Source organism: Colletotrichum godetiae (assembly GCF_030913485.1).
Source record: "Colletotrichum godetiae strain CBS 193.32 chromosome Unknown BDP55scaffold_3, whole genome shotgun sequence".
In the NCBI taxonomy this organism is placed as follows: domain Eukaryota; kingdom Fungi; phylum Ascomycota; class Sordariomycetes; order Glomerellales; family Glomerellaceae; genus Colletotrichum; species Colletotrichum godetiae.
In genome coordinates this window covers 1,634,065-1,659,508 of record NW_026851251.1, presented here as the reverse complement: position 1 = coordinate 1,659,508, position 25,444 = coordinate 1,634,065, and the positions used below count along the sequence as shown (strand labels likewise).

General features: G+C 53.7%; 8 protein-coding genes across 8 annotated transcripts; 7 read left to right on the top strand and 1 right to left on the bottom strand.

Moving 5' to 3' along the window:
• Nucleotides 1-459: 459 nt before the first annotated feature.
• On the top strand, nt 460-2,079 carry BDP55DRAFT_217190 (uncharacterized protein). Its single transcript, XM_060566046.1, has 3 exons — nt 460-1,388; nt 1,557-1,990; nt 2,041-2,079. The coding sequence occupies exons 1-2, from the start codon at nt 837-839 to the stop codon at nt 1,932-1,934; spliced, it is 930 nt and encodes a 309-aa protein (XP_060435879.1). The 5' UTR covers nt 460-836; the 3' UTR covers nt 1,935-1,990; nt 2,041-2,079.
• A 95-nt stretch (nt 2,080-2,174) lies between these two features.
• BDP55DRAFT_626775 (NADPH-cytochrome P450 reductase) lies at nt 2,175-4,517 on the top strand (the record flags this gene model as incomplete). Its single annotated transcript, XM_060571670.1, has 2 exons — nt 2,175-3,956; nt 4,020-4,517. 2 exons carry the CDS (start codon nt 2,175-2,177, stop codon nt 4,515-4,517), a joined length of 2,280 nt encoding a protein of 759 aa, XP_060435878.1.
• Nucleotides 4,518-10,079: 5,562 nt separating this feature from the next.
• On the top strand, nt 10,080-11,274 carry BDP55DRAFT_541134 (uncharacterized protein; the record flags this gene model as incomplete). Its single annotated transcript, XM_060568186.1, has 3 exons — nt 10,080-10,966; nt 11,020-11,110; nt 11,170-11,274. The coding sequence occupies 3 exons, from the start codon at nt 10,080-10,082 to the stop codon at nt 11,272-11,274; spliced, it is 1,083 nt and encodes a 360-aa protein (XP_060435877.1).
• A 55-nt stretch (nt 11,275-11,329) lies between these two features.
• Nucleotides 11,330-11,833, top strand: BDP55DRAFT_217044 (uncharacterized protein). Its single transcript, XM_060566045.1, has one exon. The coding sequence runs from the start codon at nt 11,363-11,365 to the stop codon at nt 11,729-11,731; it is 369 nt and encodes a 122-aa protein (XP_060435876.1). The 5' UTR covers nt 11,330-11,362; the 3' UTR covers nt 11,732-11,833.
• A 631-nt stretch (nt 11,834-12,464) lies between these two features.
• Nucleotides 12,465-13,793, bottom strand: BDP55DRAFT_541418 (RIO1 family protein; the record flags this gene model as incomplete). The annotated part of the gene is made up of 2 exons (XM_060568215.1): nt 12,465-13,667; nt 13,731-13,793. The coding sequence occupies 2 exons, from the start codon at nt 13,791-13,793 to the stop codon at nt 12,465-12,467; spliced, it is 1,266 nt and encodes a 421-aa protein (XP_060435875.1).
• Nucleotides 13,794-14,136: 343 nt separating this feature from the next.
• BDP55DRAFT_645937 (proteasome/cyclosome) lies at nt 14,137-17,316 on the top strand. The gene is made up of 4 exons (XM_060573673.1): nt 14,137-14,399; nt 14,452-14,522; nt 14,581-17,058; nt 17,115-17,316. Exons 1-4 carry the CDS (start codon nt 14,279-14,281, stop codon nt 17,139-17,141), a joined length of 2,697 nt encoding a protein of 898 aa, XP_060435874.1. The 5' UTR covers nt 14,137-14,278; the 3' UTR covers nt 17,142-17,316.
• A 2,601-nt stretch (nt 17,317-19,917) lies between these two features.
• On the top strand, nt 19,918-22,088 carry BDP55DRAFT_626771 (MATE efflux family protein; the record flags this gene model as incomplete). Its single annotated transcript, XM_060571669.1, has 3 exons — nt 19,918-21,447; nt 21,523-21,851; nt 22,001-22,088. The coding sequence occupies 3 exons, from the start codon at nt 19,918-19,920 to the stop codon at nt 22,086-22,088; spliced, it is 1,947 nt and encodes a 648-aa protein (XP_060435873.1).
• A 1,333-nt stretch (nt 22,089-23,421) lies between these two features.
• On the top strand, nt 23,422-24,818 carry BDP55DRAFT_216894 (isopentenyl-diphosphate delta-isomerase). Its single transcript, XM_060566044.1, has 3 exons — nt 23,422-23,712; nt 23,917-24,258; nt 24,360-24,818. The coding sequence occupies exons 1-3, from the start codon at nt 23,514-23,516 to the stop codon at nt 24,590-24,592; spliced, it is 774 nt and encodes a 257-aa protein (XP_060435872.1). The 5' UTR covers nt 23,422-23,513; the 3' UTR covers nt 24,593-24,818.
• Nucleotides 24,819-25,444: the final 626 nt, after the last annotated feature.

The window sequence follows — 25,444 nt, the reverse complement described above, 5'->3', positions numbered from 1 at the left end:
AACCCAGGCGTGGAGATATCTCGGCGCCGACCCCTCGGGATCCGCTGGTCGAAGCTCTCAAGACCACCATCGCCATTCTGAGTGGTCCACTTGAGGCATGACTAAGCGTATGGCCGAGAAAGACCGTGCGTCTGGTGTGTACGTATCGAGTGTTTGGCGGGGGGACGGTACATGGAAGCGGCAAGATTGGGCAGTACCTACCTTAAGGTACCTAGAGGGAGAACTGTGGAAGGTGCGGACTAATACCTGCCAACCTCAGGAATTGACCCGTACTTTCCTCAGTCTTGGGCCGGAACATCAAGACCTGAAGTGTAGAAATGGAAGGAAGGAAAGGCTGACTGTCCGCGCCGAAGCGGTGCGGTAGGTACCTACCTAGACCATTCACAGCTTGGAAGCAACTGGAATAGGTACGTAGAGGAATTCTTGGACAGAGGAAGGCACAGGGGAAGGCACAAAAGGTACGTAGAGCCGGCGGAGGGAAATTGGGCAACGGCTTTCCGCTGGGAGTGGGACAGAGAGTAGAAAGGAAGGAACCTCGCTTTCGATTCGGAACGGCCCTGCCAAATCCTGGAACGAGAGCATGCCAAAACCGACCCGACTGGAAGGTGGAGAGGCACAGACCGATACTCGTACCTGCCTTCCATTAGGTCGTCCCTTGCCTTGGGCTTCCATGCTTCCATCTGAGGCGCGGAATACATCCAAGTGTCCGTACCTTACTTTGCCTCATTACGAATATTCGCACAATATTACACAGTTACATGGTAGATAGATCATACTGCGTAGGTTACTAGGTAATTAACAAGGAACAAGTTCAAGTCAGCCCAGTCCAATGTCCAATGTCCACTGTCCACTGTCCCCAGACCAGGCCGTCGAATGCAACTCTGCCCGCCGGTCCCTTATCGCACTTCCGATTCAAAGTTCCGTCCGTTTCCTCCTGTGCTGCGGCCTGCCCGCCCCGGCCTTGCTTGTCCTCATCAACTCCCGTCAAACGAGACGAGACTTCTGCAGCGCACGAACAAACCCCGTCGACTCTTCCTATTTTCTCCCGACCTTGCCCTCTCTTGCTCTTATTCTTTACTCTCACTCCCTCCTTCTCAGTCCTCTCCTCCTCAAAATTCCTCCATCCTCCGTCTTTCCTATTTCTCCCCGCTGACTGTTCACTCCGGGTCCGCTTACAATTCACTATCCTTCTTTCTTTCCTCGACTCCGTACCCGACCCGAAGCCCATCTACCAAACAACTCTCCCCGGTGTACTCTCTCACGCACACATACGCACTTCACTTACTATCCCTCTTTCTCACTCTCACTGCTCACACGCTCACTCTTACGTTGTGTGCTTCCGCCCGTACCTTTCCCAACTGGGGTCTCGGCGTCCTTTGCACAGACCGGTAAGTCCAATCTTCTCTTTGCCCATGGACCCTAAACCCCCGTACTCCCACCCTCCCCCATCCCAGTGCTTTGGTCTGGCTACCTTGCCTTGGGTGTCAGCCTTTGGTCCCGCGCTCTACACTACCAAAACTGTGCTACGCTGCAACGCAACTAGACGGGACAAATAGTGTACTGTGCAAGGTAGAAAGGGTGGTTGCTGGCTGCCCACAGGTCTGGCCGTCATTGGCGGCGCCGGGACTGCTGGTACTGGTGCGTGTCCGAAACTCGGCATCACACTGTTTCCACTCTCCCCGACCGACGGGCTAAATGCTGGGTCTGACGGTCTGACCAGACCTTCCTGGTTTTACCCACATCCTCCTCCACCACAACCACCAGAGTCCACCACCACCTCTTCCTCCCGGCCAATTGTCGAATCACCCCCGCTGATCTCATGTGAACACGATTGCAGAATCCTGCTCCATACTTCGTACCTCACGGGCTCACACACGAGGCTTGAATTTCTCCAACAACCGCCTATTCCCGCGGCTGTTAGATCGCCCCCCTAAATAGTCGCCTATTTACGGCTGTCAAATCCGGCAATCCCACTCGCATTCCTGGGCTGGTAATTCTTCATCTCTCCATCGCTCGCTGCGACTTCTTACCTCCTTGCAGCAACCCCGCCAAACTTCACTCTTACAATAAACACCACCCTCTCTGCCCTGTCGCTGTCGCGCATCACCTCGGAATTGTCAGTGCTTCCGAGCCGCAACCCTTCCGAGCAGCCCAGTTGAGTCCGACGGCCCAACATGGCGGAACTCGATACGCTGGACATCGTCGTCTTGGCCGTCATCCTCTTGGGTACGGCCGCCTACTTCACCAAGGGCAAATACTGGGGAGTAGTCAAGGACCCCTACGCCAACGCCTTCGCCAACGCCAACGGCGCCAAGGCAGGCAAGACAAGAAACATCCTCGAGAAGATGGATGAGTCGGGAAAGAACTGCATCGTCTTCTACGGATCCCAGACTGGTACCGCCGAGGACTACGCCTCGAGACTCGCAAAGGAAGGCAAGAGCCGCTTCGGTCTCGAGACCATGGTCGCCGACTTGGAGGACTACGATTACGATAACCTCGACTCCATTCCCAGCGACAAGGTCGTTATGTTCGTTCTCGCCACCTACGGCGAGGGCGAACCCACCGATAACGCCGTCGATTTCTACGAGTTCATCACTGGCGAGGACGTCTCCTTCTCCGAGGGCAACGACCCCGCCCTGAGCAACCTCAACTTTGTCGCCTTCGGTCTCGGCAACAACACCTACGAGCACTATAACTCCATGGTTCGCAACGTCACAAAGGCTCTCGTGAAGCTCGGCGCATCCAAGATCGGCGAGGCTGGCGAGGGTGACGATGGCGCCGGTACCATGGAAGAGGACTTTTTGGCCTGGAAGGACCCCATGTGGGCTGCTCTCGCTGAGAAGATGGGTCTGGAGGAGCGCGAGGCCGTCTACGAGCCCACCTTCAGCATTCTTGAGCGCGAGGGCCTCGACGCCTCGTCCTCCGAGGTCTACGTCGGAGAGCCGAACAAGATGCATCTCGAGGGTACCGCAAAGGGTCCCTTCAACGCCCACAACCCCTACATCGCCCCCATCGCCGAGTCCAAGGAGCTCTTCAGCGTCAAGGACAGAAACTGCCTGCATTTGGAAGTCGACATCAGCGGATCCAACTTGTCCTACCAGACCGGTGACCACATTGCCATCTGGCCCACGAACCCTGGTGAAGAGGTTGACCGCTTCCTCGACCTCGTCGGACTTACAGAGCAGAGACACTCGGTCGTCAGCGTCAAGGCCCTCGAGCCTACCGCCAAGGTTCCCTTCCCTACGCCCACCACCTACGATGCCATTGTTCGCTACCACCTCGAGATCTGCGCACCCGTTTCCCGTCAGTTCATTTCCACCCTCGCCGCTTTCGCTCCCAGCGAAGACATCAAGGCCGAGATGGTCAAGCTCGGTGGCGACAAGGACCTTTTCCACGAGAAGACCGGTGCTCACTTCTACAACATTGTTCGTTTCTTGGATTCTGTCAGCGGTGGACAAAAGTGGACCAACATCCCCTTCTCCGCCTGGATTGAAGGCCTCACCAAGCTCCAGCCTCGTTACTACTCCATCTCCTCCTCGTCCCTGGTCCAGCCCAAGAAGATCTCCATCACCGCCGTTGTCGAGAACCAGACGATCCCTGGCCGCAGCGATCCGTTCCGTGGTGTCGCTACGAACTACCTCTTGGCCCTGAAGCAGAAGCAGAACAACGACCCCGAGTCCACCGCCTTTGGATTGACCTACGAGATTACTGGCCCCAGAAACAAGTACGACGGCATCCACGTCCCCGTCCACGTCCGTCACTCCAACTTCAAGCTGCCTTCCGATCCCTCCAAGCCCGTCATCTGCATCGGTCCCGGTACCGGCACGGCCCCCTTCCGTGGTTTCATTCAGGAGAGAGCCAAGTTGGCTCGCGATGGCGCCGATGTTGGTCAGACGATCCTCTTCTTCGGATGCCGCAAGTCGACTGAGGACTTTTTGTACAAGGATGAGTGGGAGGTAAGCAAAGCCATTCTTTAACCCCTTGCATGTTCTATGACGCAAGACTGATACTTGTAATAGCAATACAAGAAGGATCTCGGCGACAAGTTCGAGCTCATCACCGCATTCTCCCGCGAGGGCCCCAAGAAGGTTTACGTCCAGCACCGCCTCAAGGAGCGCTCCAAGGAGATCAACGAGCTTCTGGAGAAGAAGGCCTACTTCTACGTCTGTGGTGACGCCGCCAATATGGCCCGCGAGGTCAACACTGTTCTGGGCCAGATCCTGGCGGAGCAGCGTGGCATCTCCGAGGCCAAGGCCGAGGAGATTGTCAAGAACATGAGAGCAGCCAACCAATACCAGGTACGTCGGATCGCATTCTCCCACAACAGTTTCGAGACCGATGCTAATCAATGCTACAGGAGGATGTTTGGTCATAGAGTCGGTCTGCGTAATGTGACATGGAGTACGGAATCTAGACAGGAAAACGGAGAAGGCATCTACGCCCTCTTTATAGAGGTGCGAAATTTGTGCGTGCGTGGGATGTGTGTGGATGTGCGCACGTCTTCTATATCAGCATAGGGCGGCGTATGTTGTGCATATTGGATCGGGATGAACGGAGTAATGTTTTGGGGAAACCTACACCTACCTTAAACCCATCCCACCGACCTCTTTGCAGGCAGATCGCGCAGACGGGGTTCGTCCCTTTTTAACTATTTTACATTAAAGCAACGTTGGGCAGGCAGGCGGGCATGGTGACGAGCAGGCAAGGGGTTTGTTGGCTTGGTTGCTTGACTTTGGTTTTCCAACTTGGCATACAACCTCTGTTTTTCTTGTGTTTATGCTGTCATTGTCCTGTCGCGCGTGCCACTGGATTGTCGGTTGGTTTTTTGGAGTTTGTACTGCAGATAATGATTCGTTCAGAGTATAGACAGTTCATCTTCCAAAGCCCCTCATTCATGATGTGCCAGTTGTGATTTATCGTCCCCATCTTGATGAAAGTATCCATCATACATACCTTGACGGCCTGGCCATCTGGCTGTCTCTCTGGAACCATTCATAGGTAAGATAAGTACCCAACGGACCTACCTCAACCGAGGCAACATGGTGCGGCCCCCAAGGCAAGATGCTGGGTGATACCGTTAGTTGCAGCAACTTGGGCTTCGACATGGCGTGATTGACCTTTTGGTGGTTGCTACTTGACACTTCCCATTCGAGGGGAGAAATGTATATAACTATCCTTGACACAATCCGGGACGCCGTCACTTTCGTCAGTAATCAATAATTGAATCGGAAAAGGCTGAACAGATCGGGAAGCACCAAGCCCGTCCGTCCCTCTTCCCGTGCAGCAAAGACAATCCTTACGGATGCCTTGCAATTAATCAGTCAGCATAACTCAGCAACACCCCGTTTCCCTAGAGGTACAAGAATAGCCGGTTAAAAAAGGCGAATCCCGGAATGGAGGAAAGAGACCACTGGTGAACGTGAACCGGGAGCGGGTAGGGACGTGATGCGATCATCCATCTCTCCCCTCCATCCCCCCACCCCGCAAACATTCCAACATACTTACGAATGGCACTGCCTGCCGAGCGGAGGATCGGCTCGGTGACCGGGGTTAGACGATGGCACTAAGCCAGAAATTGCCCTCCGGGTGCGAGCTGCTCCCCTTTCCGTCCTTGCTTCCCGTGGCCTTATTCTACGGATACCGTCAACAACGAGCTTGTCCAAAGTCCACGGCCTGGCGCGATGACAACCAACACAGGCTGCCAATGCTCCTCGAAGACTTCTCGATCCGAGCGGCGGCAGCGGCGCCTCGGGTATCTCACACTACCAAGAAACAAACAATGAGCAAACATTCGAGCTCGGAGAATCATCCCTAGCAGAACGCTGAAAGAGGGTGTGATAAGACGTCAAGGCCGAGTCCCTCTCCTCATAAGGAAACGTGGTATCGTATCCCTCCCAATCTGTCCTCTCAGTCCCAGCGTCTTGCAGTGCGTGTGCAACCGAATTTCATCATCATTGCTTTCCCCGTTCTAAGAGGTCCGGCAGAAGCCGCGATTTTGTCTTGGTGTTGGAGGAAAGAATCGAGACATGACAAGCCGGCATGACCTGCATGACGGCCGAAGCAAGGCGCAAAAAAGCACTTTCAAGTCGGCGTAAATGACTGGTTTGCGCTCCTCCGGATCATCGCCTATGTCTGAGCCCAATTTGCCGTCTCTTACGAAATGAGTATCAGTCGCCAATCGGTCTCATTGCATGGGCTGAAACAGGCACCAAGGGAGTTTACTTTTTGATGAAGCTGCGCAGTCAAAATCATTGATTCGTGAGATAGAAGGCTGGCGCAAAATGGGGAACAACTTTCGAGAATCAAGACGCTTGTGACGCCTTGCTTGCTGCAGCCTGCAGCAACAAGCCGATGTTTGCCTTTTGGTCCTGGTCTGCCGCTGCAAGATCCGATCTCCGCCCCAGCCAACCTGCAACCTTTGCACTTGACAGCCCGGACTTTGCTTACCGCCACTTTAGACGACGGAGATCCAAACAAGACCAGTCATATCGTCTGTCCTTTTGTAGGACAGATGGCTGCTCGATCCTCGACTCCAGAGTCCAGACACCGCTCGACGGTCAGAGAATGGCGATTCGCTCTGGACTTCAAAGTCACACTGCCCGCCCGGGTCCAGGCTTGACTTGCTGAAGCGGCTGCTCTATGCAAGTCCGAAAGTTCGGGCCAGCCGACGCGGATGAAATTATCAGGAGACCCGGGGAGATGAGTAGGCCGGCGGAAATGTGGAGGCTTTCATCACCACGGCTTCAGCCTCAACTCTTTTGCGACCTCACAGGAGGCGTGCTCCTCGCCACGGTCATGAACCACCAAGAGCCCGCAAAAGAAACCAGAGAAGGGTCCCTTGCGAATCTCAGAGTCGAGTTCGTCTCGTCATGTGCGTGAAAAAGCGGCACGGTCTTATCCCACCCACCCCACGACATTGCTTTTTCCTCGTCGGCACTAGCAGGGAACGAGCATGTTAGTCCTCGGATCTGGGCCAAACACGCTTCGCCTTCTGGATGTGATTTCCATGTTCTTCTTCTCGTTTTGTGGGTGTCGATTGTGAACGCCAGTACCAAGGCATGGTGGCTCAACCGGGTTGTGATCTCTCAAAATACCGTCAACGGACCACGGCAGACAGCCTCCCTGGTCGGTCGTTCGTCAGCACTGTTGAAAAAAAGACCAAGAAAGACACCCCTGGGGAGAGCATGAGAAACTCGCACAACCTCGGAGACAGCAACAACAGTATGCCATGCGTATCAAATTTGGTCTCAGGTACCCGCCACGCCACGTTGGGTTGCTTGACACTGCTGCCCACGCCAACACTCCAGATCACGCCAGCCACAGACTATCGTGAGATGCAGGTCGCACACTTTCTAATCCGAACCCGGCTAGGTTCTGTTTCGTCTCCAAGTGAGTGATTCTCAACAAAAAAAGGAAAGCCAGGTTCCGCATCGCTGTAGACGAACCGCCGTCTTCCGTTCTCCAAACTGCAGATGATCCTTCTGCTTCGTACCCAACACCTCGTTTGACAAGTTGGCTCGAATGCTACGTCTCAGAAGTGCTCTGAATCCTTGATCCTGGGGCACCGAGACTTCCAGAAGTCAGCCGGCCAGTCAACGCTCAGAATACACCTCCGACGGGGTGGGTGGTCGGCATCGGGATGTCTGCCAAAGTGAGTGCTGAGTGCGTTACGGTTGCCGGCAGCTATTGGCCCCCGTCGAACACACACCTACATGATGAGGATCGATCTCAGACTCAGGCACATCAGGTCACCCGCTAGGCCTCAGAGTGGCCGCTTCAAAAAGAGAGACACCAGGCAGCCCGACCATTTCTGAACCCTCGGCCGGACGGCCTCTCCTTCTCGACGCTAACCCTGTCTCAGAGATCAGTGGGAAGAAAAGCAACAAGTTGAGTGGATCAGCACTCTATGACAACCATGCTTGGCTGCAGGGCAAGGATAGTGGACTGCACAGAAACCGAAAGAGCAGCCTCCATAAAGACGAGCAGAGATCCCTCTTAGCCGCCGGAGAATGGCCCCTATTTTACTGCGAAATGGCATTCAGATAGATCTTCTCCTCTTATCCGACGAATTTTTCGTGGTTGAATCGTTACCCTGGTATTCTTAGGACAAACGGACGGTGCATCAAGGTTGCATTTTGATATCGGAGTTTCCTTGTCGGTTTGGGTACTTGCAGCGTCGTCTTTGGAGGCATCCGTTGAGGAACCGGTTCGACGCAGCCGCTTCGTTGCGTATTCCCCGCAGACATCGATATTGCCGGCCAGTGGCAGCTTGACGGCGTTGGTCCTGGAAAATCCAAAGGACAGCTTGAGCTGGAGTTCTGGATACACGGTTCGATCAGTCCTATAAAACTCGCACTGCTGAGAGATACTAATACGACTTGCAGACTCTCTCGAATATTGACGACATTCTTGGTACCGAATCGCTCAACCGTATCAGCATCTTTGCTTGAGCGAGACGAAGTGCAGCGAACCAGGCAGCCGAAGGAAGAATCGCAGATCTAAAGAAGGGGTCGACTCGCCATCTTCGCTGGCAGCAAGTCGTTCAGCAGCTACCAAGCATCATCTTCCGCAAGAAGACAGATTCGACTACTTTTGGAAGAGCAGGTGCATCATTCACGATCGAGTGGTGCTTTTGGTTGACGCAGGAGAAGGAAGTTGACATCGCCTGACTGCCGCTACTACGGCTTGCTCAAGGTGATCGTTCCATTGAAGATCATCGTCGACTGTTTCCTCCGATTTTGACATTTCTCTCCTCAATTCGGGGAAGAACATCGTTAGGTCAACAGATTCAGGAATCCTTGAGACATCGAGCAGAAGGAAGAAGCAGTGAGAAGTAGAAGGAAAGAAAGCTTGTCTCCACGGCCCATCTCCCATTCCAATCACACTTCTAGGTACGTCCCCTTTCTCCTGTCCCTAGGATACACGATCCCCCTCAACCCTTATCGACAACATGTTTCAAGCTGAAAGGAAGGAATGAGGTTTAACTCTATGCTACGGGGAAGTTGCTAACATTGGGAAAGTAGCACGGCACAGCCATTGGTGCTGGCAGCTGACACCCACCGGGCCTTTCCCCCGGTCCGAACTGACGGGGCCACCTCTTTGCCCCCCGGGTGCCCTCACCTTCTCTGCTTACATCGTCACTTGTCTTGTTCTGCCTCTCAAGCAAAATCTTCTCTTTCCCACACACCCAGACGCTTTTCAACCTCTCCTTCCAGCTTCAACTAATCCAACAAACTTGGGCTGCAGAGGAAGGCAAAGGAAAGCAAAGCATCCTTACCTTAGGTACGTCCCGTCATCTACTTGCTCGCCCTTTATCTTCTGCCAATGCCCCAAGTCCGGCTTCGTTTCCTCCATCTTCTCTCTTTTCTCCTGACCACAGCATCACCACCACACTTCTTCAACCCACCACACAGTCTCTTTGACCCCGACTGCTCCCGATAGCTTGTTCCATCTTTTTACTGACCACTCGCTTCTTCACAGAGTCTTTGGTAACAACATTTCCCATTGTTGACGTTGTTCGAGTCTACGTTCGATTCCAAGCCTCTGTTCATATCCAGACGACAAAGGTAAGTTTTGGCTTTACCGCCACACTGCACGTAAAATTCCCCATGCCCTGTTTGTCTTTGATAGCATCACATTCTTCCCCATCCAATAGTGTCACCTGTTGGCGGTGTGACCATTTTGTTGCAAGCGCCCAATTTGTTGGAGATCGTATCGATCTTGCAGATTTCCTTGCCATTCCCCTCTGCTCCACCAGCTTGTCCATCCTCTGGAATCTTCTCACTACTACTCATCGCATGTCATCAAGTACTGCAACTTCATTCGCTGACCCTTACTAGTCCCAATTCGCAGAAAGGCCGACTCAACGCCTCTTTTCAACCCTTGGAACCCATTGAAATCGTTCCTGTAAGTGCAACATCGCGTCCGTCCAAACCCCGGACTTCGTGTCAACCTTCCAGAATAGCACTCGCCCCAGTGCCTTGCGGCTTCTGTTTGACACGGGAGAAAGCTTCTGGAACGCTGCTAAGTGATCGATGTTCAGGACCGCAGGCTTGACTATGTCTTATCAGACTCACAGCATGGACCCCAAACACTCTGTCGCCTATGCTGGACCTGGCAATCACGCCAGTCAGTTCCCCGAGAACCAGATGCCCAACATGATGGGTAGCGTCGACGCCTTAAATGGTGCTATCGGTCAGTTCCAAAACATGACCTTGGGTAACGGCATGCCCCACAACGTTGGTGGTATGGGACAGATAGCTACAGGCCATCCGTACATGATTCCCCAGGATTATATCCTGGCTCCTCATCTGCCCTCTGCCTTGGGGATGGATCACCTCTCTCAGGGCCCGTACGGACCAAGTGGCTACTTGGCTGCGCCTGGACAGTTCAGCCCTTACGTCCCCTACCCCATGATGCCCTTTACCCCCGGTCGCGCCGTCAGTGGCAACTCGGCTCTCCAGGACCGTACCAACCGCGGCCACAACGACGTGCCCGGTCTTGAGAATCGTCGTCACAGTGGAGGTTCTTACACCACCACCGAGTCTGCTCCTACGACTCCTTTCTACAGTGGCGCCGGCAAGAATGACAAGGGCCCCCGCGTTGCTGCGCTTGATCGTTCAACCTACACCACGCCGTCTCCCCAGCAGCTTGTCGGCGGCAATATCTTCGTTGAACCTGCTGCCAAGCACGGCGTCATCACTATTCCGGTCGACCGCAACTTGGAGGAGATCCTCAAGCAGGATCCTCCTATCCCCAAGGCCGTTCCTGCAGTCTTCACCCCTGCCACCCAAATGAAGACCTTGGATCAGAGTTTGGAGAATAGGATCCCGGGCAACCGCAATGTTTACATTCGCGGTCTTCATCCGACCACTGATGATGAGCTCTTGTACCGCTTCACTTCCCGCTTTGGCGAGGTGGAGACTTCCAAAGCCATCATTGACACGTCCACTGGTGCCTGCAAAGGGTAAGTTGGGTCGAGCCTGGTTTTCCATGCACCCTTCGCTAACGACTAAATAGTTTTGGCTTTGCCAAGTTCTTCGACGCCCGCGACTCGGAGATGTGCATTCGAGGCTTCCATCGTCTCGGATATGAGGTCGGCTTTGCTCGCGTATGTTCTGATCTGCAACTATCCAGTGTCCAGCACCCATTGTCTAACGTATATTGCAGGAATCTTTCAACTCTCGCCTCAAGGCCGAGGGTGACGAGGGCTCTACCAACCTCTATATCTCCAACCTCCCCAAGAGCCTGACGGAGAATGTGAGTTTGCGCTGACCTTTTTTTATTTTGTTTTTGGGGCTTTCGCTATGCTGAATACTGACACCTCCAGGACCTCGGCGATATCTTCAGAGGCTACCACATTATGTCGTCCAAGATCCTGCGTGATAGCATGGGCAACAGTCGTGGTGTTGGCTTCGCTCGGTATGTGACTCCTGACCACTCTCGAGGGCCGTATGTTAATTGGCCCAGTTTCGAATCCCGCGATGTTTGTGATGTCGTCATTAAGCAGTTCAACGGCATTCCCATCGGCGAGGAGGGCATGGTGATGAACATTCGCTATGCTGACACTGCTGGTCAGAAGGAACTGAAGCGGGTCACTGCTGAGCGTCGCCAGTTCCGTACCAATGAGTACAACATCGGCGCCTACGGCACTCCTCTTGTTGGCATTCAGCCCAACATGTACAACCAGCCGGCTTGGAAGCGTGCTCTGCACTCCACGGCGAACAGGTGAGCACCCGTCACCCAATCCATTTCTGACTTCAATTGCTGACCACTTGCCACAGCTACGCCCCTCGTTCCATGACTGGAGGTCTCGATCGGATGGGTAAGGGGGTCAAGGCTGATGACTACCAGGCGGGCACTGTTCAGGGAAATACCCAGTACGGTGACCATTCTCGCCATTGGAGCATTCTTCTTGACTAACCTGCTTGTTCAGATCACCCGCGGAGACTACCGTTGTCGAGATTTCGTCCACCGAGAGCGACGAAGGCGTGACTATTCATGCCGACTCGGCCACGCCCATCATTGTCAGCACCCAGTCGTCCCCTATTTGCAAGAAGGAGAAAAAGTGACTTCGAGTTGTGAGGGAATAGGAGTGTCAGCGTATTTTCCGGGTGCATCATTCCTCGTCTTGTTCCGCAGATTTCGGAGTTTCTGCGTTTCAGCACACATGGCAGTATGGTTTTGATCAGGGAACATATTATGCTCTGAGGTAGCTCATACTCTTGATGCATTCTGTATGAATGGCGCCAGCTTTTAGTTCTTGTACCTTAGTTTTTGGGAGGCAGATCAAAATCGGGACGGCGTAACGCTTTTTTTGCCACAGACTCATGAAGTCGGAAATTGTAACATGAAAAATTTCCAGCCACAGATGATCCGTATTCATGAGAAGCAATTGTGCACCAGCAAGCAAGACAAGGGGTTCTGGAACTAGTGAAGGATCTATTCTTTGATTCTTCGACGGCTCAGGTCTCGTCTGCCACCGTCAACTTTGAGAATTTTTGGGTATCAACTCCATCCTCTGCTCTTCCACCTATCTGTACTTCTTTTCCATCCCCCTTTTCGGTTGAGACGCTTGCATCTTCAGCGTCTGGCGCCTCATCGCCTGACTCCTCCTCCTCCTCCTCCTCATCGTCTTCCTCGGAACCGTACTCCCCGTCGTCATCGCCCACGAAGTCACCCTCGTCGTTCTTAGAAGCGGCCTGTTCCTGAATAGCCTTCTCCAGATCCTTGGCCATCTTCTTCGTGAAACCAGATGCCGTCAAAGTCGCATCTATTCTTGTGGCGCCGCCCTTGCCAACCAACTTCTTTGCATCCTTGTAGAATGGTCCTGGTGTCGTGGCGGTAAATTTAAATCTCTTTTCGAAAAAGCGCTTGATGCAGTTGACATCTCTGTCAAAGTACATTTCTGCGTTCTCATGATCCATAGACACCATTTGGGGGAAGTCGATGACGATTGGTACCAATGTAATCGTCTCCTCATCCCCTTCTTCCGTTGTGGCGACGGAAACCTCCTCCTTGATAAGAATGTTGAACTCGTTGTAATCTCCGTGAATAAGTCCATGCTTAGCCAAGCGGAGTAGCAGATCGATCAGCTCAGAGTAGAGAAGCGCAGGATCTGGGACATTGGCTATTTGGCGGAGAGGAAACGAATCGATAAAGGACATGACAATGGTGTGTCGGTTTTGAGCGATGGGTTCGGGCACGGGGAATCCCTCATCCTTCAGAGCCTTCATGAACGCAAACTCCTTCATCGCTGCGAGCCTTGAAAGGTACATCCAGGATCCTGACTGTTTGTTCTTGAGGTAGTCTCGGTTCGACTTGACTGTCCGGAAAGAGATACGACCGAGTCTGTGGATCTTGAGAATGCACTGCACGCCTCGGTCGTCGGCAACCATAACAATATCGCTTTCTTTTCCGACTCCGACTCTGCTGCCGACGCTGTAAACCTCCTTGCGTGTCGAGTACGTGTGCATCGCGAGATAGTCAAGACCACCGTAGGTGAGGCGGTATCCGTCATATTTGGCCTCCTTGACCTTGGCGATGAGGCCGACCTTGGCGAGGTTGGAGATGGAACGGTGCACGCCGCTTGCACCGCCGCGGAGGCGCGATAACTTCTCGATCAGCGACGTCGGGACCAGCTCGTGGTTCTTGGTGCCTTGTTCAACCTTGGGATCCTGTGAGTGGGCTGCCTGGAGGGGTTATGGAGGGGTAGGGTGAGGGAGACGAACTGCTGCGAGGACCTTCCAGTCCTCGGCGGCCAAATGCCGCAGTGCTTTGGTATCCAAATGCATCTAAGTTATTCTGCGATCGCAGCAAAAAGCATCGGTGAAATAGGACTGAAGTTGAAATTCTTCCTTTAGTTCTCAAGGTGCTGGATTATGAGCCCAAGAACCCCTCCATTGGAAAAAAAGTAGCCAGGGTATGAATATGCGCTATCGATAACACGGATAAGATAAGCTTGGCCGGGACGGGGCCATCGACTCCCGGCGGTCACGTGGCAGGCTAAACACCCCAAGCCCAGGTGTGTCTGTGCGGCAGGCAGGCCAGGCTCGTACGCAACCGGGGAGCTTCGACTTGTTGCTTAGCTTTACAAAGCTACCATCACCTTCCATCTCCCTCACGAACCACAACCGCCCGCCACCCTATCCTTCTCTCAATCTCACACCATTGATCCGACATCTACTCCTCGAAGAACTACACAGAGAAACGCGCCGATTCTCGACCCAACTTCCGAGGACATACCCCACCCGTAAAGAGTCCACAAACACACGTCAAGATGGCGCAGGACAGCGAGAAGCCTACCGCTGCCGACAAGGGCAAGGGAAAGGCCGTAGAGGACAGCAAGAACGAGAAGTCTCAGGTCAACGGCAAGAAGGAGGATGAGAAGATTGTCGACTGTGAGCGATATGGGCTGTCTCGCGAGATTGATGAGGGGCTAACTGTTTGCAGCTGCGGAGGAGCTTAGCGAAGAGGACCAACAGCTGAAGAACGAGCTGGATATGCTCGTCGAGCGCCTGACGGTGCGTTGTAATGATTGCAGCGTTGGTGCAATTCGAAGTATGCTAACGTGGTTTCCAGGAATCCGATGCCTCTCTCTACAAGCCGGCCCTTGAGGCCATGAAGAACTTCATCAAGACGTCAACCTCGTCAATGACGGCCGTGCCTAAACCGCTGAAGTTCCTGAGACCACACTACGAGACGATGACAAAACTGTTCGAGGACTGGCCGAAGGGAGACAACAAGACGTCACTCGCAGATGTTTTGTCAGTGATTGGTATGACGTATTCCGACGAGGACCGACAAGACACCCTTAAGTACCGCCTGCTTGCACCGTCATCCGACATTGGATCATGGGGCCACGAGTACACCCGGCATCTGGCTTTGGAGATTGGCGAGGTGTACGGGAAGAGGATAAACGCCGACGAGCCGACGAAGGACCTGGTCGACCTTGCCTTGATTCTTATCCCGCTCTTCTTGCAAAGCAATGCCGAGGCAGACGCTGTGGACCTGATGAGCGAGCTCGAGATCATCGACCAGATCCCCAATCACCTCGACAAGGACACGTACGGCCGCGTCTGCCTTTACATGGTCAGCATGGTCAATCTACTGACTTACCCCGACAACGAGCTATTCCTCAAGACCGCTCACGACATCTACTTGACATACAAGGAGTACGCTCTGGCAATGACCCTTGCCATTCGCCTCAACGACGTCGACCTCATCAAGGCCGACTTCGAGAAGGCCGAAGACCCCGCCTTGAAGAAGCAGCTGGCTTTCCTCATCGCACGGCAACGCATTGTCTTGGACCTCCCCGCAGAGGACGCAGACGCCCAGGCAGTTGTGGAGTGTCTGTCGAACCTCAAGCTGTCCGACCACTTCAAGTCGCTGGGCAAGGAGCTCAACATTCTGGACCCCAAGTCCACAGAAGATATCTACAAGAGCCACCTCGAAAGCAGCCGCGTTGCTGGCATGACCAACCTCGATTCTGCCCGTCACAACCTGGCTGCCGCTTTCGTCAACGCCTTCGTGAACGCCGGCTTCGGCAACGACAAGATGATGCTGGTTGAGCAGGACAAGGAAAGCTGGGTGTGGAAGACCAAAGGCGACGGCATGATGTCGACTGTGGCCTCCCTGGGTACTCTGTTGTTGTGGGATGTCGAGGCTGGCTTGGACAAGATCGACAAGTACACCTACGCTGCTGAGCCCGAGATCTTGGCTGGCTCGATGCTTGCCATTGGTATCATGAACTCAGGAGCACGTGTTGACTCTGAGCCCGCTCTGGCATTGTTGGGTGACGAGGACAAGCTGCACCACAAGAACCCTCTTGTCCGGACCGCCAGCATCATGGGTCTGGGTCTCTCCTACGCAGGCTCAAACAACGAGCTCCTCCTCGAGCTCCTTTTGCCCATCATCACTGACTCGTCCCAGGAGATGCAAATTTCAGCCATGGCTGCCTTGTCCTGCGGTCTGATCTTTGTCGGCTCCTCCAACCCTGAAATCAGCGAGGCTATCGTTACGACATTGCTTGACGACGACCGCAAGAACCAGCTCACAGACAAGTGGACTCGTTTCCTGGCACTTGGTCTCGGACTGCTCTTCTTTGGCCGTCAAGAAGAGGTTGACGTCATCCTTGAGACCCTCAAGGCCGTTGACCACCCGATGGCGAAGCCGACGGCTGTGCTGGCCGAGATCTGCGCTTGGGCAGGCACCGGTGCCGTTCTGAAGATTCAAGAGTTGTTGCACATCTGCAATGAGCACATTGAGGATTCGGACGAGAAGAAGGGCGACGAGCTTCTCCAGTCATACGCAGTGATCGGTATCGCACTCGTTGCCATGGGCGAGGATGTAGGCCAGGAGATGGTTCTCCGGCAGTTCGGCCACCTCATGCACTACGGCGAGCCCAACATTAGGAGAGCAGTCCCTTTGGCCATGGGTCTGATCAGCCCCAGCAACCCTCAGATGAAGGTCTACGACACACTCTCCAGATACTCTCACGACAACGACAACGATGTGGCTATCAATGCCATTTTCGCCATGGGTCTCTTGGGTGCGGGTACGAACAATGCTAGACTGGCTCAGCTGCTCAGACAGCTGGCCAGCTTCTACCACCGCGACCAGGAGTCTCTCTTCATGGTGCGTATTGCCCAAGGCCTTTTGCACATGGGCAAGGGCACTATGTCGGTCAACCCTTTCCACACTGACCGCAACGTTCTCTCGCGCGTGTCCACTGGTGGCTTGCTCGCTGTTTTGGTCGCCATGATCGATGCCAAGTCTTTCATCACATCTAACTCACACTACCTGCTCTACTTCCTGGTAACGGCGATGCACCCCCGTTTCTTGGTGACGTTGGACGAGGACCTCAAGCCGTTGAAGGTCAACGTCCGCGTTGGTCAGGCAGTGGATGTCGTCGGCCAGGCGGGTCGGCCTAAGACTATCACCGGCTGGCAAACACAGAGCACGCCGGTCGTCTTGGCGTACGGCGAGCGTGCAGAGCTTGAGGACGAGCAGTACATCAGCTTGAACAGTACACTAGAGGGATTGGTGATTCTCAAGAAGGTACGTTTGAAGACACGATTTCCAAGGTGAAAGAGTGCACTGCTAACTGGTTACAGAACCCCGACTGGGTAGAGGAGAAATAGATGATTTCAGGGTGTTACGGGGACCTGGGGTCGTAGGTCCAGGCTTGGGACTGGGACACGATACACTGTATAGTAATCTTACGTCTGTGAGTGGCATTCGGAATGTCATCAGACAGATGAGATCCCACATGAATAGACGGATCAGCTACTGCAATGAAGAGGCGTTTTCACGTTTGCATATTTTCGAAAGTGATATGTTCTCGAATGCATGTACAATTCGTCGCGACTCCCAATTGGTATTTGATTATGTCTGCCCGTAGAGCTGCGACAGGGTGTTGACCAGGACCTCGATGCAACGAGGAGCGGTTGCGGCTGCGTGGTGGGTTTGTGTGGTCGTAGATGTAGATGCTGACCAAGCGACTCCGCTTGCCTCATGCAGCAATTTTTGCCGGCATGAGCCAATCGCCGTTGGTTCTGTAATATCGGGTGGTTTCCAGCGATCCGAAATACGATGAGATTATAACATCAAGTAATCGGCACTGATACAGCTCAATACCAACCTCTAAGACCTTGAGGAATCGAGACGTTGCGTATGCACATGGGATATCTTGTTTCCCCATGTGCTCCCTAGATGGGCGAGGACGAAAGAAAGGTCTCGCTTGTACGTAATACACGTCACGCTTGGTGCATGGGGGGATATTGCCTGTAAACCGATACGGGCACAGCGGACGGGCACGACGGGGAAGTGGACGGGACGGGATAGATAAGGGATAAGTTGCATGGGGTGGTGTTGAAGGTCCAGAAAAACTAAGCCAGGCTGAGGAGAGCTGACCGTGGTGCCGCGGTGTAGCCCTGTCCGATGCCTACCTTATGCGAAGGCGCTGGAGTCTGGGAGACTTCGGAGAGGAGGGGCCAAAAATTGCTAGCGTTGGGTGGAGGCTGGGGGATGTTGGAAGTGGAGAGGAGGGGATGGGAATTGTCCGGGCAGAAAAAAGGGATGTTCTGGGCTGGGGATATTGTGAGCCCGTGTTGTGACAATATAGGTGAATAGATATACTGATGGCACACGAGGCTTCGAGTTCAAGGTTGAGATTAGTAGCTTGCGAAGAGAGGGCGTTTCAAAATTCGAGTCTGTACTGTGTAAATGTGAGTGCGAGGGTGCGCCGGGATGTTACACGATGCGATTGCGTGTGATGATGATTGGGGTCCGTTGGTCGGATGTTATTGTTGGACGTGAACATTGAGCCTCTCTGGCCGATGGAGAGGATTCCGGGGTCCCGGTCGCGACGGCGGAGCCCGGGGAGGCGGCCGCCGCGCCCCCTTCGGCGGGATGCGTCGCATCTGGGCTTGTCTCTGTCTCGGCTTCCTTATCAGTTCTGGGCCTCTCTCTTTTGCGAGTTACAGCGATGAATCTTGGTGTGTGTGGTATACATGAGATGAAGGGACAAACATGGAAGTAGCTCCCATCCGCTGAACGGTTCCAAAGGGCGGGAAAGCTGCCAACCTGCCAAAAGGTAAAAGTTGGTTAGATCTGCAGGAGATGCAAGAAGGATGCGGGATGCCAAGCTTTGAAATGGAAGGCAAGATGCTACCTACGGGATTTAGATTCCCTGTTGTGTCATTGGCCGGATGAGTCAGGCGATTGGCGGGCGGCGGTTCGCTTGCAACGTGCCGTGGTGGGATGAAAGGAAGGCACGAGTTGTTAGTTGTATGCCATATTGTGCTTACCTACCTACACAGTAGGCTGCTAGTGAGATGGATGGCAAGTGACAACGGGATGTATCATGTCAGAGCTGCAAGGTAAGTGAAGCTAATGGAAGTCTACTAAGGTACGTACGGAGCACCTGCCTTCGGATATCAGTTAGGGAAAGTACGGATACAAGCTTGACAAGGTGCAAGCAAGTGCGAGAGAGGGCGCCACTGCCATGCGAGGCGGTGGATCGCGCAATTACTGGGTGGATACCCAGGCGAATCTAGCCGCATCGCGCTTCGCGGGCAACAACGGGGAGACCCTGGGAAAGCAAGAGCGAGACTGGATCACTGGACTGGGAATTCCTCCATCTTTTCCTCTCTCGGCGCTCTCCTTCTTTTCCATCCATGCTTGTTTTCCATGCGCTACTTCGTCAAGGTACTTCGTTACGTTGTACGCGTTCCCTGGCAGTGGCACCGTAGCCCAAAGATGGTCTTATTCCCAAGCTTTTGCCTCGGGAAATGCGCGCCCAGCCCACCTCGTCTACAGCAACTGGAAGGGCGCGCGGGTGACGCTTCCGACTTCCTATCTATAGACTAATAACTTCCTCGTCACCCCTCCACCGCCCACGTTCATGTCCTCCTCCTCCTCATCTTCTTCCTCCTTTCTTCTTGCCGAGCTTTCTCCTATCTGCAAGCTCTTTCTTCTTTGACTTTTAAAAGAACCTGCGACCAGGGAAAGGAAACCACATCATACGACAAGACCATCCGACCATTGGCAATCGTTCCCGCGTAAAAAGACTGCATTGGCGCTTGCTCGCTTCTCCAACATCTTTCTTGGAGAAGCGCAAATCGGACGTTGTAGTTTCGGAGGCGCGCGAAAGTCGTCCATTCTACACCGACACCGGCCTGAGCAATTCCTCCATTGCATTCGACCGCGCAACATCGTCTTACCTGAGATTCCCCGTTCGGAGCACCAATACGCGTGCAGTTTACCGGTTGGAGTCACCCAGCGGATTGCGCAACTCGGATTGGAAATCGAAGCGAGAGCACAACGTTCTATTCTAGTACGGCGGAAAAGGAGGTGTGACTGACACCCGCGTCTTTACATCTACACTCGAAAGTCGGTCAGCAACAACTACACACCATGGGGGATGACCGCAGTATTCCCATCAAGGCGGCTTCTTCGAGCCGCGACTTTGTCGCCCAGCTCAGCTCGTCTTTCATGACGGGAACGCCACCCGCACAAGAACTCCTGGCAAGAGATTTGGCGGAATGCTCAGAGGACGAATACGTCGACGAAAATGAGGATGCCATCGGCTCCGAGGACGAGGACGTGTCCGCGGAGGGCCCTCTCTTTTACCGCCGCCCGAGCGGTGTCGCATTCGGCACCTCCCGCCCCGTCATGAACCCGCAGCCGATATACGCAGCCGAGGAACCACCAGTTCTCACCAGAGTCGAGAAAAAGCAGTCGCGCGATGCCGAGCTGAGTTTGTTGCGTGATAATCATCTTTTGCCTCCCAAGCATGCCCGAGAGGAAAACGAGCCATTCTATCGCCGTGCCTACAGACGCCTCTTCAGCACAAAGGTCCCACTTGAGCCTCACGATGAGGAGGCACCGCAGGTCGTCGTTCGCCGACCGACTGAGTCGACTCCCTTATTGTCTGGCACTACCCCGGCTCCCGATGCCGACGGCCTCGAGAACCTCAACGAGCAATGGGAAGCGGCTGTCTCGACGGGCCAGCTTCGCACTACGTGGCAGCGTGAGGCCAAAACCATCATCCAATATGCCAGCCCGCTCATCGTCACATTCATGTTGCAGTACTCGATCAATGTCGTTTCCATCTTTGCCGTAGGACATATCGGTAAAATAGAACTTGGCGCTGTGAGCTTGGCAACCATGACGGCCACTATCACTGTCTACGCGCCTTTCCAGGGGCTGGCAACGAGTCTCGACACCCTATGTGCGCAGGCCTACGGCTCCGGACACCGCCATCTCGTCGGCCTACAATTTCAGCGCATGACTTATTTCTTGCTCATGTGCTTTGCTCCGCTCGCTGTCCTGTGGTTCTTCAGTGAATCGGTATTGCGGCTATTGATCCCGGAGCCCGAGTCGGCGCGGCTGGCCGGCCAATACCTGCGTGTGCTGATTCTGAGCGGACCGGCTTTCGTCTTCTTCGAGGGCGGGAAGCGGTTCGTGCAGGCGCAGGGTCTATTTCAGGCCACCACATGGGTTCTCTTGATCGCCGCGCCCATCAACATCCTGTTGAATTGGCTGTTTGTCTGGAGGTTGGGATGGGGTTTCATCGGAGCTCCTGCTGCGGTTGTCTGCACCCAGAACCTGCTTCCGCTGTTGCTGTTCCTTTACGTGCGCTTCATCGACGGATACCAGTGCTGGGGCGGTTTCAGCAAACGGGCTCTGTCAAATTGGGGCCCGATGCTTCGCTTGGCTTTGCCCGGCATGATCATGATTGAGGCCGAGTACATGGCTTTTGAGATCCTGACCCTTTTCTCGAGCCAGTTTGGTCCGGAGTACTTGGCGGCTCAGAGCGTCGTGGTCACGCTGTGTGCCATTACCTACCAGATCCCCTTCCCCGTCAGCATCGCGGCGTCCACCCGAATTGCTAACCTCATTGGTGCCGGGTTGGTGGATGCGGCAAAGATTACCGGCGGAGTGGTAAGTTTAGACCCCTCCATCACACGCTCAAGGAAGACCTGGTTTCAAAGAATGATGTTCTAACTGGTTTGACAGGCATTCGCGGCAGCTTTGATTGTGGGCGTATTCAACGTCATTCTGTTTGGTAGCTTGAGGTTCCACCTGCCACGACTCTTTACCAATGACGAAGAGGTCATTGCCATCGTGGCCAACGTGCTTCCACTGTGTGCGCTGATGCAGGTCTTTGACGGCCTATCCGCGGGAGCCCACGGTTTGCTGCGTGGCATTGGCCGTCCTTCCATCGGCGGCTATGCGAACTTGACAGTGTACTACCTCATTGCGATGCCCATCTCCTTTGGGACCGCGTTCGGTCTTGATTGGAAGCTCAAGGGGTTGTGGCTGGGCGTCACGATTGGACTTGCCTTGTAAGTCTTATGTTCCGTTGTTTAGTTTTCTCTTCCCTCTGTGCCCTCCGGTTTCTTGACAGGTTTCTGCTGGATTCCCCGAACATGGGATGAGGGACGAAGAGATTACGTGTGAGAGGAACTTGGCTGACTCATGCGCTATGGTACAGGGTGGCTATTATCGAGTATTCGTTCGTATACTTCACGGACTGGCACAAGGCGGCCAAAGAGGCGGAGTCGAGAAACCAGGCCGAGTGAAACGTCCTTGGCCAAGAGTTCGTTTACGACTTCTTACATGTTCCCTGGAACCGGTCAGCGGGGTCATGATAACTGTTTGGCTAAAAAATCGTGATTTAATGATCAACTATTGGAGATGTACGTCTGGGCATGTCTTGATTCGCATCTGATGGGCCTTGAATTTCTGGCTTCATCATGATTAGCTAGCAAGCGAGCGAGCAACGCAAAGCATAGCATAACATAGGTTTAAAAGTAATTGACGGGAGCGGGAGAAGAAGACAATGAATGATCCCAGGACGATACGGATGCGGGCTCGGCCGTTACAATGCCATGTCAAAGTGTCTGCGACTCTGCGTTGCTCTCGCTCGTTGAGACCAAGTCAGGCAAGTTGGTGCATCCGTTCGATACCTTGGCTTGGGTGTACCGTGGGTATGGTCCTGTGACGTCTGTGGGAAATGCACGCTCAGATACTGACGGACGTCCGTGATGGTTCGCGACAGAAACGTGGGCATTTGTGCCTGTCAAGCCGGGATTCTCGAAACATTCCATTGCCAGCAGAGAGAACATGGGCATGGAGTTGTATTATGTACCAGATTACTTCATCGTTGGAGGCTTGGGACGCATCACAAAGAGAGGCTCGTTGAGCATTAGGGGAACTTTCAGTCCCTCCCATCACTTCATTGATGAAGAAGGTTCAAAATGGGTATCCTAGCTTGTTTCCCCAGCTATGATTCGTTGCTCTTGAAGTTTGGAGGTATGGTGCCAGTGCAGAAGCTCTCTCGGACTCAAGGATCGTCTTCTGGCCTGGGCAGCGCAGAACCAACTCCAAAAGGCGAGCTAAGCCAACAGGACAGGGATACGGGAGATTGGCAAATTGGGACCCAAATTGGGGCCACAGCGAAACCAGTGACAAACATCGATAGTCGGGTCTGTGAATTGAATCGATTTTAGGTGTGCCATTGGGGGGGAACGAATGGCAGGTGCAGGGGTATGAGGGGCACTGTACATTTTTCGACAGTTTCCCGCCTTTGGAGGGTGGAGGGGAAGAGGAAGAAGGGGAAGGGGAAGGGGGACCCCTCCTTTTCTGCGAATCGCTACGGATACGTTGGTACCAATTTCTCGTCCTTGCGCAACCTCTCTCTACCTTTACTCTCCCACTCTCGCACATTCGCAACTTCGGACGGGGGAAGTTCCGAACGGTTAACTCTTTTTGCTCTCACAGAACTGTCCACGGTGTCTTTGCGCATCTTATAAGAAGAGTGGTATGTCTCCCTCGCCCCCCTTGTGCGCACGCGCGAAAGCTATTTCTCTAGCTATAGCTAGTTGTCAACAACATCAGAGAGGAGAAGAAAAAAGTTTCGAAATTGGGAAACTGACGCAACACGCGACACACAGAAAGGAACACACGCACCAGACTTTCACAAAGCCACGAGCACAGAAAGCACCATGTCTACTACCACGACGACCACGACGACGGCCAACGAGGCCATTACGGCCGAGTCGATCCTGCGCCTCTTCCCCGACATCGACACCAGCACCGAGGCCCTCTCCGGCCATGATGCCGAGCAGATTCGGCTCATGGACGAGGTGTGCATTGTGCTAGATGAGAATGACAAGCCTATTGGCAATGCTAGCAAGAAGGCCTGTGAGTAGTTTCTCCTGTGCTTCTTTGGCCGTTTGCTGGGTTTGTGTTGTAAAAAGCATCCTTGCACGAGTTGGTTGTTGCGGTGACTAGCCAAGCGCTGCAGCTGTTTTATCACAACAGAGAGAGGGGCCAGCAAGATGGCGCAAAGGGGAGGGGAAAGCAGCAAGACAAACAATCGACTGACACAAAACTCCAAAACAACAGGCCACCTCATGACCAACATCGACAAGGGCCTTCTCCACCGCGCCTTCTCCGTCTTCCTCTTCGACCCGGAAACCAACCGCCTGCTCCTCCAGCAGCGCGCCACGGAGAAGATTACGTTCCCCGACATGTGGACCAACACGTGCTGCTCCCACCCGCTGGGCATCCCCGGCGAGACGGGCGCGAACCTCGAGGATTCTGTCGCGGGCGTCAAGCGCGCTGCGCAGAGGAAGCTGGAGCACGAGCTGGGCATCGACCCGAAGCAGGTGCCCTTTGACGACTTTCACTTTCTGACGAGGATTCATTACAAGGCGCCTAGCGATGGCAAGTGGGGAGAACACGAGAGTATGTTTTTCTTTCTACCCACTGTTCCCTATCGTCGCCCCACCCCTGGAAGAAGAGCTAGGAACAAGGCAAACGCGTAGTTGTTACTAACTTGACAACAGTCGACTATATCCTCTTCATCAAGGCCAAGGTCGACCTGAAGCCCAACGAGAACGAGGTCCAGGCGACGCAGTACGTCAGCGCCGACGAGCTCAAGAAGCTGTTTGAGGACCCCCAGCTCAAGTTCACCCCCTGGTTCAAGCTCATTTGCAACTCGATGCTGTTCCAGTGGTGGGAGAGCCTCGACTCTGGGTTGGAGAAGTACACCAACGAGCAGGAGATTCGTCGTATGTGAGACGAGCCGCTTGGAGTCTTTCTTGGAGACAGTGCCATGGGTCTGGGTGGCGGTAGGGGAGCGGTAAGCCACAAGGTGTCGGTCGTGCGTGAGCATTAGACGTGGAGTTTGTTATTTCCAGTTTTCTGTTGTGCATGTGGTGGCAAACAAAAGAGACACTGTTGAAGTGCTCCCCCTTTTTTTCTATTTCTGAAATTTCCATAATCCTAGATATCCCCCTTTTTTGATCACATGAATACGACTTGGGGCGCTGGCTGCTGGCCACGTTGAAAGAAGTACTCGCACCAATGGGAAATATGGAGTGAACGATGATGTTGAGAGGGATTGGGTTACGCTTCTCTCATCGACGTAGGGTTTGATGAGAGACTGGCGATGTTCATCCAGCCCTTCTTTGAGACACCATGGGCATGGTAGAGGATATCTCAGAAGCAACGTTCAACCTCTGGGACTTTTTAAGTCTGGGGCTCCGAGTCATTTTTTATGAGCTGGTTGTTTGCTCTGTGTACACAGCTGAAAGGGTTGTTTTGGCTTTGGAAAAGGCCTATACACTTCTCTTGCGCTGCGCGTTCAATACCGGAGCTTGCCCAGTGACGGCAGCACAAAGCTTTAATCGCCAGTGTATTAGAGTCTGAATTGACCACCCTGGTGGAAAATGACAGGCTATCTTTCGTTTTCCCCGAGAAGTGCTCCGTCAGAAGGAGGCTGGATCTTGTGTTGTAGTATGATTTATTACTTGGGTTGACATTGCCCTCACGCCAGAGGGTGGGTAGATGTCTATGATTGGAGCTCAGAGTGCTTCGCATTGACTCATTGAATGCAGTCTAAATAGAAGCACCTCTTTGAAGTCAACTT

Coding starts and splice junctions, on each gene's coding strand:
- BDP55DRAFT_217044 (XM_060566045.1), top strand. CDS start 11,363: ATGTCGTCCAAGATCCTGCGTGATAGCATGGGCAACAGTCGTGGTGTT.
- BDP55DRAFT_645937 (XM_060573673.1), top strand. CDS start 14,279: ATGGCGCAGGACAGCGAGAAGCCTACCGCTGCCGACAAGGGCAAGGGA. Junction 14,400..14,451: donor GGATGAGAAGATTGTCGACT/GTGAGCGATATG, acceptor AACTGTTTGCAG/CTGCGGAGGAGCTTAGCGAA. Junction 17,059..17,114: donor GATTGGTGATTCTCAAGAAG/GTACGTTTGAAG, acceptor AACTGGTTACAG/AACCCCGACTGGGTAGAGGA.
- BDP55DRAFT_216894 (XM_060566044.1), top strand. CDS start 23,514: ATGTCTACTACCACGACGACCACGACGACGGCCAACGAGGCCATTACG. Junction 23,713..23,916: donor CAATGCTAGCAAGAAGGCCT/GTGAGTAGTTTC, acceptor CCAAAACAACAG/GCCACCTCATGACCAACATC. Junction 24,259..24,359: donor CAAGTGGGGAGAACACGAGA/GTATGTTTTTCT, acceptor ACTTGACAACAG/TCGACTATATCCTCTTCATC.
- BDP55DRAFT_217190 (XM_060566046.1), top strand. CDS start 837: ATGTCCACTGTCCACTGTCCCCAGACCAGGCCGTCGAATGCAACTCTG. Junction 1,389..1,556: donor GGCGTCCTTTGCACAGACCG/GTAAGTCCAATC, acceptor CGGGACAAATAG/TGTACTGTGCAAGGTAGAAA.